The sequence below is a fragment of the Miscanthus floridulus genome, chromosome 17 (genome assembly GCF_019320115.1).
Source record: "Miscanthus floridulus cultivar M001 chromosome 17, ASM1932011v1, whole genome shotgun sequence".
In the NCBI taxonomy this organism is placed as follows: Eukaryota; Viridiplantae; Streptophyta; class Magnoliopsida; order Poales; family Poaceae; genus Miscanthus; species Miscanthus floridulus.
In genome coordinates this window covers 7,250,665-7,262,959 of record NC_089596.1, presented here as the reverse complement: position 1 = coordinate 7,262,959, position 12,295 = coordinate 7,250,665, and the positions used below count along the sequence as shown (strand labels likewise).

At 44.8% G+C, this 12,295-nt stretch overlaps 2 protein-coding genes across 2 annotated transcripts; one reads left to right on the top strand and one right to left on the bottom strand.

Annotated features, from left to right (window-relative positions):
• Window positions 1–2,035: 2,035 nt before the first annotated feature.
• Window positions 2,036–7,121, bottom strand: LOC136517458 (phragmoplastin interacting protein 1-like). Its single transcript, XM_066511019.1, has 6 exons — window positions 6,578–7,121; window positions 6,137–6,211; window positions 5,930–6,001; window positions 5,067–5,229; window positions 3,579–3,625; window positions 2,036–3,502 (listed from the first exon to the last, which is right to left on the bottom strand). The coding sequence occupies exons 1-6, from the start codon at window positions 6,994–6,996 to the stop codon at window positions 2,293–2,295; spliced, it is 1,986 nt and encodes a 661-aa protein (XP_066367116.1). The 5' UTR covers window positions 6,997–7,121; the 3' UTR covers window positions 2,036–2,292.
• A 114-nt stretch (window positions 7,122–7,235) lies between these two features.
• On the top strand, window positions 7,236–10,294 carry LOC136517459 (uncharacterized). The gene is made up of 3 exons (XM_066511020.1): window positions 7,236–7,550; window positions 7,657–7,714; window positions 9,979–10,294. Exons 1-3 carry the CDS (start codon window positions 7,276–7,278, stop codon window positions 10,027–10,029), a joined length of 384 nt encoding a protein of 127 aa, XP_066367117.1. The 5' UTR covers window positions 7,236–7,275; the 3' UTR covers window positions 10,030–10,294.
• The last annotated feature ends 2,001 nt before the right edge of the window (window positions 10,295–12,295 follow it).

Sequence of the window (12,295 nt, the reverse complement as noted above, 5' to 3'; positions counted from 1 at the left end):
GCTGCTACTGCTGCTCTAGGCGGAGGAGCTCTGGCCCGCCAGCTACGCCTGCCGTGGCCGCGTGGGAGCTCCGTCCGCCATCGCAGCGCGGGAGCTCGAGGCGGAGGAGCTCTGGCCCGCCATGGCTGCGCGTGCTGCTGCTGCTGTTCGCCGTGGCTGTGGCCGCGTCGGGATGGAGAGAGAGGAGGAAGAAGATGACATGTGGGTCCACGTGTCAGTGACAGGGGTGATGAAGTATACGTCTTCGTATACGCCTGCAGCTAGGCTCAGATTGTGTCCATACGTATTCAGTGGCATTTTTGTGGGAAACGAAGAATTATAATGACATGCTTCAAAATAGACGGATAGTAATGACGTTTCTCCGAACGTCGAAAATTATAATGACATGAATCCAATTAACCCAAAAGAAAATTAAGTGTGGACTTGAAAATCAAGCGTGAGTTGTATAGTTTATGCTACGAGGTGATGCTGCTGTGATGGTGCTACCCATCAACAGCAAATCTTTATCCATTTGAGAATTTTCTGCTCAGTGCTACTCCATGAGAAGTGGTAGATCATTGCGGGTTTGGTCTCCATGACATTAAACTGATGGGGCAAGCGCTCAGGTTGAGATGGCATTGGCTGGTGGCTGCTACGGACGAACACTACAAGAACTTTGATGCATCCATGAGAAGTGGTAGAACATGGCGGGTTTTCTTTGTTTGTAACCTCCCTTAACGTTGTTGAAAAAAGCTAGTCCATGAGAAATGTAATGGAGATGAAGTGATGAACTAACAAAGGACTTTCAGCAGAGACAGCAGTAGGCCATATGGCGGGTTTTCTTTGTTTGTAACATCCCTTAACGATGACTTACTCTTTCATTTCATGCACAGTGTAACAGTATCTTCATACTAAGGCATGGACAAAAGAGAAACAATTGTGGCATGATGAACATTGTGGTGTGATGAATTGCCAATTTGCTGTTCTTTCATGAATTGCCAATTGCTCTCCCACGCATGTCAAAGGGCAGGCGAGCTAAGAAAACCTTCTGCAGCCGCTTTTCAGAGGGAGTCGAGTCGCTGTCTGGTGACACAACACGAACGAGTTTCTGCGTTCAAGGCTGGAGATCCACTGTCCCCGCCTCTTCTAGCTTCTTCTTCTTCTTCTTCTTCTTGGGATCCAATGCTTGATATTGCTTGCGTCCCTCTGCACGCACCCAGCTCGTCCCAAATATTTGGCTCTGTTCGGCAGGGACTTATCGCTGCTGCGGCTGATTTGATGCGAGAGAAAAATACTGTTCCATGACTAAAAAAAAAGTAGGGCTGATTCTGACTTATAAGCTAAGCGAATAGATCTTTTGTTCGGCGTCTCCACGTAGGTCTCCACTGTGATGATGCAGACTGCTCTGTTTTTCTGAACGGATCTTTCCGCGGATTTGAATTGAAGTAGTATCCACTATGAATATGCAGCAGGCAGGGCGAGTGACCCCGTCTGGCCAAGCGCAGTGACATCATCACACAAACACAGTTGCTGACTGAATCAGACAGGGACAGCATAAGGATTCGGAGAGAAGGACCGAGATTAGCATATAGTAGTGCTTGCTACTATGGTTAGGGCACTAATCACAATACCTACGACATGGATCACTGTATCTGTATGTTTGGTGGAGGGGCATTTAGATCAAAATCCAGTAGATTAAGATCAACCAAAAGCTTTCTTTCTTTTTCTTTTTCTTTCACCCTTAACCATGGCTTGCTGATATGGTATTGGGTATCATTTGGATCAACTATGGCTTGTTGTCATGGTTTTGGATCAAGTTCGTGCTTCTTTGCTCCTCTACTGTAGGGTAGAAAAAAAATCCCAGAAGTTCCTAAACAAAAGTCCCCTTTTCAAATTAAACAAGAAACTGATGCAGAGATAAGTTGCCTGCAGCAGAACTAGGGGAATTAGGCACTGGCTCTTACAGTCCGCAGTGCAGGACGCTGCCGCCCACAGTCCAGTTCATGAAGCCCATGACATAATTTTTTCAAACAAAAGAGTTGATATAGATGTTGATAATAATGACTCGTTTCCAACGACTAATGAATCTTGTGATATCATGGAATCAAAATTTGACATGAAATCCTTTTCTACTATGCCTACATTTCCTGTTACAAAACTTCATTTTTCCTTCAGAAGAGATAACTTCACCGCTCGTATCAAGGAACAGACCATACAATACAATGAGACTAAATCCTGGAGAATGAAAGAAAAAAGAGATGCTACAATCATTTGACCTCAACATCTGCCTTACTCAGGCAACGCCAACCGTCATTAGACCTCAGCAGCTGCCTTGTTCGGGCATTCTGACGAGAGATGGCCAGCAATACCGCACTCATAACATGTCCGCCTCTTCTTTTTCTTTGCAGGTGCAGATTTTGTGTCTTCACTGTCCTTTTCATCAGCAATGACTGATAGTACAGTTTTTGAGTGATTGTCACGCTTTTCTTCATTGCAGACAGGCTCAGCAGCCTTTTTGTTGGGGCAAGCTGAGGAGAGATGACCAGAGATGCCACACTCATAGCATTTTTGCCTCTTCTTTGAAGCTGCTGAATTTGGTTCATCGCCAACTTTTGTTTCCTCATACATGATGGTAGCTGCAGGTTTTGCATCATCAACAGGCTCTCTGTTGTTCGGAACAGAGTCTGATGCCCTTTTGTTTGGGCAAGCCGATGAGAGATGGCCCGGAGTTCCACATTCATAACACGTCCGCCTCTTCTTCGATAACGCCGTGGCTGAGTCAACATTAGTCTTCTTCTCATCAGAAATAAATTCAGAATCCTTCTTATTTGGGCAAGAAGAAGAGAGGTGCCCAGGGATGCCACATTCATAACATGTTAGCCTCTTCTTTGAGGCTGCTACGACTGAGTTAGCATTAGCCTCCTTTTCATCAGAAATTACATCAGAATCCTTATTTGGGCAAGCAGAAGACACATGCCCAGGGGCGCCACATTCATAGCACTTCCTTACTTCAGAATCCTTCTTATTTGGGCAAGCAGAAGACAGGTGCCCAGGGGTGCCACATTCATAGCACTTCCTTGCTTCAGAATCCTTCTTATTTGGGCAAGAAGAAGAGAAGTGCCCAGGAGTTCCACATTCATAGCATGTCCGAATTTTACTTTTCAATTGATCTGAGTTCCCATTATCATTGACTTTTTGGTCATCCTTTTTCAGAACAGCACATCTGATTCTGACTGGGCGCCACTTGAGCACCTTCTGGTCGAGCTTCAAAGCAACAGCAAGAGACGTGCCATCGGAAAAATCAACATGCGCGTAACCTTTGAACTCACCTGTCTCCTTGTCTGTTCCAAACCGGATGGACGAAATTTTGCACTCAGAAAAGAACCTTTTTAGATCATCATCTGTTATATCCCATGGCAGATTTCCAACATATATCCTATTATATCCCTCTATCAACTTTGGTGCAAAATCTTCCTTCTCACGGTTAAGTTTGTAAGGCTGGATTTTCAGATAAAATCCTCCCCTGAAATGATTATCAAGAATGTCACTACCCATGATTAAAACAATGAGGGATTACACACAGAAGGCTGTATGCTTACATATCTGCACCATCCATAGCTAATGCCCTCTGTGCGGCAGCATCAGTCTGAAAAAAGAACAGTTGTCAGATACCTCAGAATACAATTTCCAAAAAATAAAAAGTGAAACACATTGTTATAGCAAGCCATATGAAAAGAATTGCAGAGGCAGTCAATGCAGATATTCCAGTTGATTTCTATGATTCTGTGGAATTAACACGGAAGTTAAGATCATGCAGTTGCAACCTGATGCATCTAAAGTATCTGCTGAACATACAGTTTCTAATTCCAGGTCAGTTAACAAGTCAAACTGACATTTGGATATAATTAAGGAATAAGAACTTTGAACATTATACAGACCAAACTTTGCATATGGGATAAGAATTTGATGTGCCAAACAAACAGGAATGCTAGACCAATGTTTTCAAGTCGTCCAGTCGAACCTAGTCGCCATGGGACCGACCAAGAGACTAATCGCGATTAGTCGTCGACCAGGCCGATTAGTCGAGCCTAACTATTGCTGGAGGATTAGGACATTTTATTGCATCTCCATACCCCCCCAGCAAGGTGCTGCTTGAATCTGCATATTCCGGCTGGGACTACCTTCCTGCAAAATATGCACTGCACAAAGTCCTTCTTGGAAGGATCTGGCCACCACCCATACTTCCATCCTGGGTCTTGAGATCTTGCCTTTCTCTTTTTATCAACAGCTTGAGCCAGAGAATAGCAGAGGGACAGCAGTACATCACAGCAAGCAACCTAGCAGTTTAGCAGAGAGCCAGAGAGGCTGTAGAGTGAGGGATGGGGGAGGAGGGAAGAAGATGGAGAGGGGAAAGGCACATACCGTCGTCGGAGCAGCTCATCACGAAGAACAGCGACCACTTGACCTGGCAGAGGGCGCCGCCGGCTACACAGCTCACCAGAGAGGAGAATAGTGTGCGAGGTAGGAGAATAGGTCACCAGAGACAGGGAATAGAGCGCGGGGGAGGAGGAATCGCGCGCGGGAGGGAGGAATTGCGCGCGGGAGGGAGGAAACGCGCGCGCGGGAGACTGGAGGCGCATGGGGGAAAAATTGTTGTGTGTGCCTGCGTGCCTCCTGCTTTTTGGTGTCTATTCTAACCCTAACAGACCAAATTGCAAGCCCAATAGGCCACATATAGGCCTGGTTAAACAGGCCCAAAAAAACAGAGCCACAAAACTAGTCGTCCATGTCCTAGTCGGACGATTAATCGCGATTACTCTTCGATTAATCGGACGACCAGCTTTCTGATCGAGCTGGTCGCCTCGGTGCCCCAAATCGGTCACTAAGGACCGATAAGGATGATTAGTCACAATTAAAAGGGCGTACACAGTGCAGAGAGCTCCCGCTCTGTGCGGGGTCTGGGGAAGGGTGTAAGTGGCAAGCCTTACCCTCGCCTGTGCAATGCGAGGATGATTAGTCACGATTAATCGGACGACTTGAAAACATTGTGCTAGACTAAAAGAAGCAAAACTGGCTCAGAAACTGACCTTAAAAGTGAGAATCGCAATACCCCTGAATTTCCCGCTCTCGGGAAAAGTCATGCAGTCAATCACTGTGATACTGCCACATGCTTCAAAGAAACTTCTTATGTCATCCTCAGATGAATAGTATGGGATGCCACCAACATATACCTTCTTTATACTTTGCTTCCTGAAATATAGACGCGACACATTACACAACATTCAAGAGAGGAAGCATCCTACTATGAGCGAAAACAAGTTTACAGTCAAATAAGTTGGTGACTTAACTCTTTATGTGTTATATTATCGCACCCAGAAATGGGTACGCTCTTTTTATCATATTATCACACTACTTTAGTAATATAATAGCAAAACAGCACAGACCCAAGTACAAGTTAAACCCCTGGATTTGTCCATGACCTACACAGTAAGCAAACTCATTGTACTAGCATTCTCTACAAGAGTGTCTGATCTTATTGGTTCTCACAAAGACAGCATCTTAACAATGTTTCTCCTATTTCCATGCCCAGCCATGTTAATCAAACAAGAATGGGGCTCGGGACATATTCGGATATGAAGTTCTTTTTGAGTTTTGGGAAGATGCTAGGTTTAACAAAATAACTTGGTTTTTGGTACTAAGAGGTGTTTGGTACTTTTGAATGTAACAAATGATGAAGATTCAAAACCACAGTATTGCTACAATAGTCTCTTGTAAGTTTTTGAAGTTCATCTAGGACCTCTTTTATAAACCCAGATATTATATGGCCATAGTTTCTAAGACTATAGTTTCTTGATATCATGTTTGTAGAAACTAAGATATCCAAACAGGTCCTGGACTCCTGGTTGTTTTCAAGAGCACAAAAGCACCAATCTATCAGGCCCTAACTCACCTATGCTCAGCGACTATAGGATTGTCGGACCCGACAACAGTTTTGGCCATTTCCACTTTGTGATTCTGCTGCCTGAAACAAAGATGTAAAGCATTACACAACTAGTGCCGACAAAGATCACACGGTACAAGCTTCGACTACAGAATTGCTCCATCACCTACATTATTTCCAAGTACAAGAGCATCACCATATTGTACCCTGGCTTACCTATTATCTGCAACAATGTGATTGTTGGACCCAACAGCAGGTTTGGTCACTTCCACCTTGTTTATATTTTGCTCGCTGAAACAAGAGCATACAAGGCCAACAAAACGTTATACAACTACTAAAAGTAGCTTCAGCACACTAAAATATTTCAAAAGATATTAACAACATCAAGCAACCTAATACAACTATAAGCTGACAGAAAAAATAGTGAATTATTTTCTTTTAACAACAGTAACAATAATAATGTAATGGCACACAATTAGATCACAGTACAGTAAGATGGCTGACCCAAAGCCGAGTATTAACCCCTGTATTTGTTGATTTTATATCTTATACTATTGTTCTGAGCTCACACTATGCGAGCATGCTATTGCTATGAAGATTTCACGAATTCAGTAATCCTTTTGGGCAAAAGAACCAACTTTCCAAGCCCTAACTCACCTATCCTCTGCCTCGACAGGCTGGTCAGACTCAGACCCAGCAGCAGAATCGGCCTCTTCCTTGCCCTCCATTTCCGCCCCCGTCTCCCCATCTACCTGCTGCGTCTCCAGCTCCGCGGCCGCCGCCGCCGCGGCCTCGGCCTCCATCAACCTCCTGATCCTCCTTTTCTCCTTCTTCTCCTTCCTCGTCTCCTCCCTCCTCCGCTCCACCTCCTCCCTAATCTCCTCCTCCGTCTGCCGCACCATCTCGGGGAGCGACTTCTTCTTGGGCTTCCGCTCCCTCTTGGGGCGCGGCCGCTTGGAGGATAAGAGCCGCTCCTTCACGGCCTCCACCCCCTCGCCATGAGCCTCCGCGGCGGCTTCGCCGGCTGGGAGGAGCGCGTGGAGCTTCTGCTTCAGCTTCTTGCGCGCGAGCACCATGGCTGCTGCTTCGAGTTCGGCGGCGGCTGCGAGGTTTTCGTGGGAGAAGAAAAGAAGAGGGAGGAGGAGATGGCCAAAGCGGAAGGGTTTTAGTGGGCCTGTTGGGCTTATAAAGGCCCAACTGGGCCTGATCTCTCACTCGTCCACTAATGTGCCACTAAAGCCCAGTACATGAGCTTCAATGTGGCCCAGGCTCAAAAGGCCCATTAGGTGGCCACTCGACTACCCAAAGCCGCAGCCTGAACCCTAACTGATCCAGAGCGATCGGAGCTGACGACGATGGCCGGGAAAGCGGCGGCCGCGACGGCGGCGAGGTGGGCGGAGGGGTACCCGTGGAGGGAGAAGCTGGCCAAGTACAAGGGGGAGCTCGGGAAGGGGGTGTGGGGGTACTGGGAGCTCGGCGCGTGGAAGCCGCTCGGCATCAGCGCCCGCAGGCGCGCCCGCCTTCGCAAGGAGGTGCTCCTCGCCGGCGAGGACTGGACCTACGACCCACCCCGCGGGGAGATGCGCACCAAGCGCAAGGGCCACAAGTGCGACCGCATCTCCGCCGAGAAGTAAGCGCGCTCGTCTCCTGCGTCCCTCCCCTCCATTTGTGTGTTCGGTTTGCTCACTGGGTCAGTCGACTGACGTTTCGTTTCCGTTTCCGTTTCCGTTTCTCAGGCGAGCAAATACTGTTGAGCTGATGAAGAAGATGCCCCAGATGCTGCTCGACTACAAGGTTTGCGTCTGCCTCATCTTAGTTTATCTTCTGCTACCTGTTGTACGTTTACATTGAAATCCAGTGTGCACATACATCCTGCACTGATGTTAGCGATCATTGTGTGAAAGTGAAACCATGCCAATTTGAAGCCGGGATGGTTTAGATGTATTGTTTTAGCTGGTATTTTTGGATTGCTCAGAATCTAGCAAACTTCCTGATACTTAACATGACTTTTTTGTTGAAGACTACTTATCCTAACATAATAGCCTCCCACATTAAGTTTTTGTTGTGCTGGACACTACTTAGCCTATAGCGTAAGGCTTCTCAGTGACATTTGCTCAAACTTCAATCTTCATATTACCATAATCCAAATTCCATTGGGTTCCTTTTATCATGGTAGATAACAGAGAAGCAGTAAAGATTCATAGTCATTCTGTTCTATTCTAAATTCTAATGTATGCTACTCTAATTGAGAACCTGTTAGGTCATTTTTGACTTATATCAGGGGGATGGGGATCTATTGGGCCTAATTTTTGAATTCTTGTATCTCAGAATCTACAAAAGCAGATTATTTTTTTGTAATGTTCCGGTTCAATGACTAATATATGTTGAGGTTACGCTGAACCTAGTTGGCTGATCTTTTGTATAATTTCGAAACCAATGTTGTGCTTGATCGACGTTCAACATAGTCATATTTAGAATCCACCACTGATCTAGGCAAGCCACAAGACTTGGGCATCAGTTGTTTTAGCTTCATAGCAGCAAGCCAGAAGGTTATCTTGGTATTTACCCTGAAATTTTTCTTCAGCTGCTATATTTTGGCTGGAATGCAGCTTATGCAGGTAGAGGTGTACTTGGGCGACAGAAGCCCTTAATGGCTTATCATCACGATGTTGGCATTAGCATAATTTGGTTATCCCTTATTGTAGACCAAATATATTTGGGATCTAGATTGGACCAAATATATTTTGTGATCTAGATTTAAGTCTAATCTTTATTTAGTTTAAAGAGAAAAGAGAAGCTTGTGTTGGTGGACTGGTTCAGTGATACCATAATTTAACAACAGCTAAGCATTTGTGTTTAAAATAATTGGATCCCATCTATAATGACAATCTGCATCAATCTACTGGTTTCAATTGGATCAACAGCTAACATATCATTATGAAATCAGTGAAACCAAAGTCTTACTGCTGCACCTGTAATTGAGCCCCATCAGTCTTTAGAATCCTACACCTACAGCCAGCCGTCAACCAATTAATTTTAGCTTGTCTCATGCCATCAAGGGTAAATCAACTTTCTAGTTCAAAGCAGTGTTATCAAGTCATCCGATTAACCACGATTAGTCGTCCTAGTCAGTATCCTGGACTCGACTAGGGGTTACGACTCGATTAGGCCAATGAGTTTTCTGGTCGTCCAATTAGTCGTCGACTAATCATGATCAGTCGGACAACTAGGGGGTGGATGACCAGAAACAAAATGGAATTGCTGGGTAGCTTAGGATATGGGCTGCATCTGGGATGGCTTAGGTCATTTGGGCTCATGTTTTTTAGCCCAATTTGCAACCCTACATGCAGCCACCACCTAGAGGTATATCTTAATGCTTGATTTGTACTCTAGAACATATAGTATATTAGTGTATATTTGGTATATTAGTCCTGATGTATATATAGGACGACTAGGATCGACTAGACGACTTGATAAAATTGGTTCAAAGCACTCAACAAATGTTCTTTGTGAGTCAAACAGAAGGCTGACATGAAAGATTGTAGTATTTTCTAAAAAAATTCAAGATCCCAATTGGAACATACTATCTGACAATGGTAGCTAGGTATGTGTTTAAATTTAATCCAAGATTTCCATAAAGTCAACAATCCAGCTTATAAAATAAACAGAAAAATACCTAAAGCAGTAAAGCAGACCCATAAATTGTGTTGGTGCACTGGTATAAGGGTCTGCAATTCTACTGCACTGGTGGCAAAATTTCCTGATGGTTGCTTGCCATTACCTATTTTGCTAGTCTAGTAATAATGATGACGTAATTTTGGGAAATATTTTCTAAAACTGTGGTACTAGTTTCGTCTAGCGGCCACTCAAATAGTCAAATATCTGTTGTCAGTGATCCAGCTTTTTATCCCGCATTGACCTTGGTGCACAAAGATGCCATGTTTGTGTTTTTAGACCAAATGTAATGATAGCTATGATAGTGATTGAACGAAGGCATCCCTTGAAAAAGATTTGACTGGCTAATCTGTCTGTTTGTGCTTGAAACTTTTTTCCACCAGAAACGTAGGTGGGAGAAAAAGATGAAAGAGGAGGAGAGCGGCAAGAGTTGATATCAAACAGCTCATCCGCGGTGCTGCTCTTCCTAAATAAGGTTCAAACTTTATTCAGGAGGTTTACAAGATGGCTAGATTCTGACGCATCATTTCTTTGGTGGATTCCTTCTCTCCTGTGATGCAACTTTGGATGCGCAATCCTGATTGTAATACTTTCCAACACTTGTGCCACTGGATCATGATTTTAGTGAGCCCCAACTTCTGCAGAACTAGTATTTTGTTGAGGCAACCTTTGTGTCCAATAAATTTGTTCACCATGTAAGATCATTGTTGTTAGTCTTGTTTGAGTTTGTGTTTGCATTTGCTTACCGTTACCAGCAGCGGAATGGTTGCCCGATAAGTTTGTTCTTGTGTAAGATCATTGCTTCAGCTACTTTCGGCCGCCGCCACAGCTTCAAAACTGCAGACTCCTGTAGCACAGCCAGCTGTATTTTTTTATTTATCGAGGGAAGAATGGAAGATCCTTTTCTGAAGATAAGAGGGAAAGTATGTGGAGAATGGTTAGCACCGCCCCCAGTTGTTGCCAGAAATCTGAACTTTCCTGCACAAAATTTGCTCCACTCAGTTCACTATTTGTTGGCAACTTGCTCTATCTTTCCGCTGATATGCTATATACTAATGCTTGTGCTGCTTGAAAGCACAACACGTTTTTGGCAGGATGTGGCAGAGGCCTCTCTGCTAACGGGGTGCGGGCCTGGCTTTCCAGGGACCAGAAGGACGTCCGTCTCACTACTACCTCAGCTCGTCTACTCGCCAAAAGCTCACGCGTGGAGTTCGTGTCTTCTCTAGAATTTCCATCTTTGAAAAGTTGCTCTTTTTTCCATGACGAATTTGAGATGAAATCGTGCTGCTATTGCTTGAAATTCACGTGTGCTTGACCAATTGTTTTGTTTCAGGTGAAATTCGTACTGTCCTTTTATGATAAGTGTGAGACAAGTTCTTTCTGGGACAACCTCTGCTTGTCCACCATGTACCATCTTCTTTTCTGGGATACCGCGTGCCTGTCCACCATTTACCAAGCCTTGCAAATCTTGCAAGAAAAGCGACAGAGGATTCGCACTCGGGCAAAAACCAATCCGACGCTTGGCGCTGGAATGACGAATAACGCGGATTGATGAATGACAATGTACGGGATAAGGAGGATGAGAAGAAGATATGGATTTTGATAAAAAGAGAGTATGGTGATGAGAAGGCAGGATAAAGGGGCTGGAGGTAGATGACTACTCCAAGTGGGGCTATCCTCTAATCCAACATGGTGCTGTCCACGTCACCTTTCCATGCTTTCATGTCAACAGAAATTCTCAGCCTGTTCGTTTCGTCGTAAACGATCGTGGATTATTTGCTGATGGCTGGTTTGGTGTGAGAAAAATACTGTTCCAACTTATTATCTTCAGATGCTTGCTGGTTTAGCTTCCTCTGTAAGTAAAACCCTCCTCCCTGATCTCTTCACAGCAGTGATCAGATGAACAAGATTGTTGCGCTAAATCGCTAATCTCAGGTTCTCAGCTGGCTAAACATGAACTGATCATGCTCTTGTTCAGATTTACTGGCTTCATCATCCTTTGATGAAGACCAATCTGATGCATGGTGGTGCAGCAATGTCCAGTGACAGCAAGGCTTACTAGTGGAATTGTAAAAATTGACGGTCACTAACTGCCGTGCAAGATGGACTGGACAAGTTGAATTGCTGCTAACTCTTTCTTTCCTTTTTTATAAATATATAAATATAAATATAGGAGTACATATCATGGTGACGTGCACTGTTGTGCAATCCGAGCCGTAGGTTGCACGACGTTTGGTGCACTGCCACATCACCTATCTTATCGCTTATCAGCTTACCTTTCTTTCCTGGGAGGAATGATGGGAAAGGCACAACACTAACAGTGACCCCAAGAGCTGAGGCTTTTTCTCTAACCAAGAAGCAGTTGTTTAGCATATCAACCTGATCTCTGAAGATAAAACCATTGGATTTCCTTCATGCGTTTGAGAAAGCCAGGTGTAGCGAATTTGTAAATATGATAGTGGACTCTGCCTTTTTCTTTTATATCATTTGGTGGATACCACTAGTAGCAATGTTTACTGGTGGTGGATCACTACCACAAATAGCAGGTATGACCTCATACTGCGTATAAAGGGCGTACCCAGTGCAGAGAGCTCCCGCTCTGTGCAGAGCGGGGTCTGGGGAAGGGTGTTAGTGGCAAGCCTTACCCTCGCCTGTGCAGTGCGAGGAGACCGCGACTCGAACCCGGGATCTTTCGGTCAC

Bases quoted from the DNA above. Each gene is read 5' to 3' on its own strand.
- LOC136517458 (XM_066511019.1), bottom strand. From the start codon at position 6,996: ATGGTGCTCGCGCGCAAGAAGCTGAAGCAGAAGCTCCACGCGCTCCTC. The intron at 6,002-6,136 runs GTAAGCCAGGGT...TCTTTGTTTCAG, and splicing joins CACATTGTTGCAGATAATAG to GCAGCAGAATCACAAAGTGG. The intron at 3,626-5,066 runs GTCAGTTTCTGA...TTCTTTTTTCAG, and splicing joins TTGCGATTCTCACTTTTAAG to ACTGATGCTGCCGCACAGAG.
- LOC136517459 (XM_066511020.1), top strand. From the start codon at position 7,276: ATGGCCGGGAAAGCGGCGGCCGCGACGGCGGCGAGGTGGGCGGAGGGG. The intron at 7,551-7,656 runs GTAAGCGCGCTC...TCCGTTTCTCAG, and splicing joins GACCGCATCTCCGCCGAGAA to GCGAGCAAATACTGTTGAGC. The intron at 7,715-9,978 runs GTTTGCGTCTGC...TTTTTCCACCAG, and splicing joins AGATGCTGCTCGACTACAAG to AAACGTAGGTGGGAGAAAAA.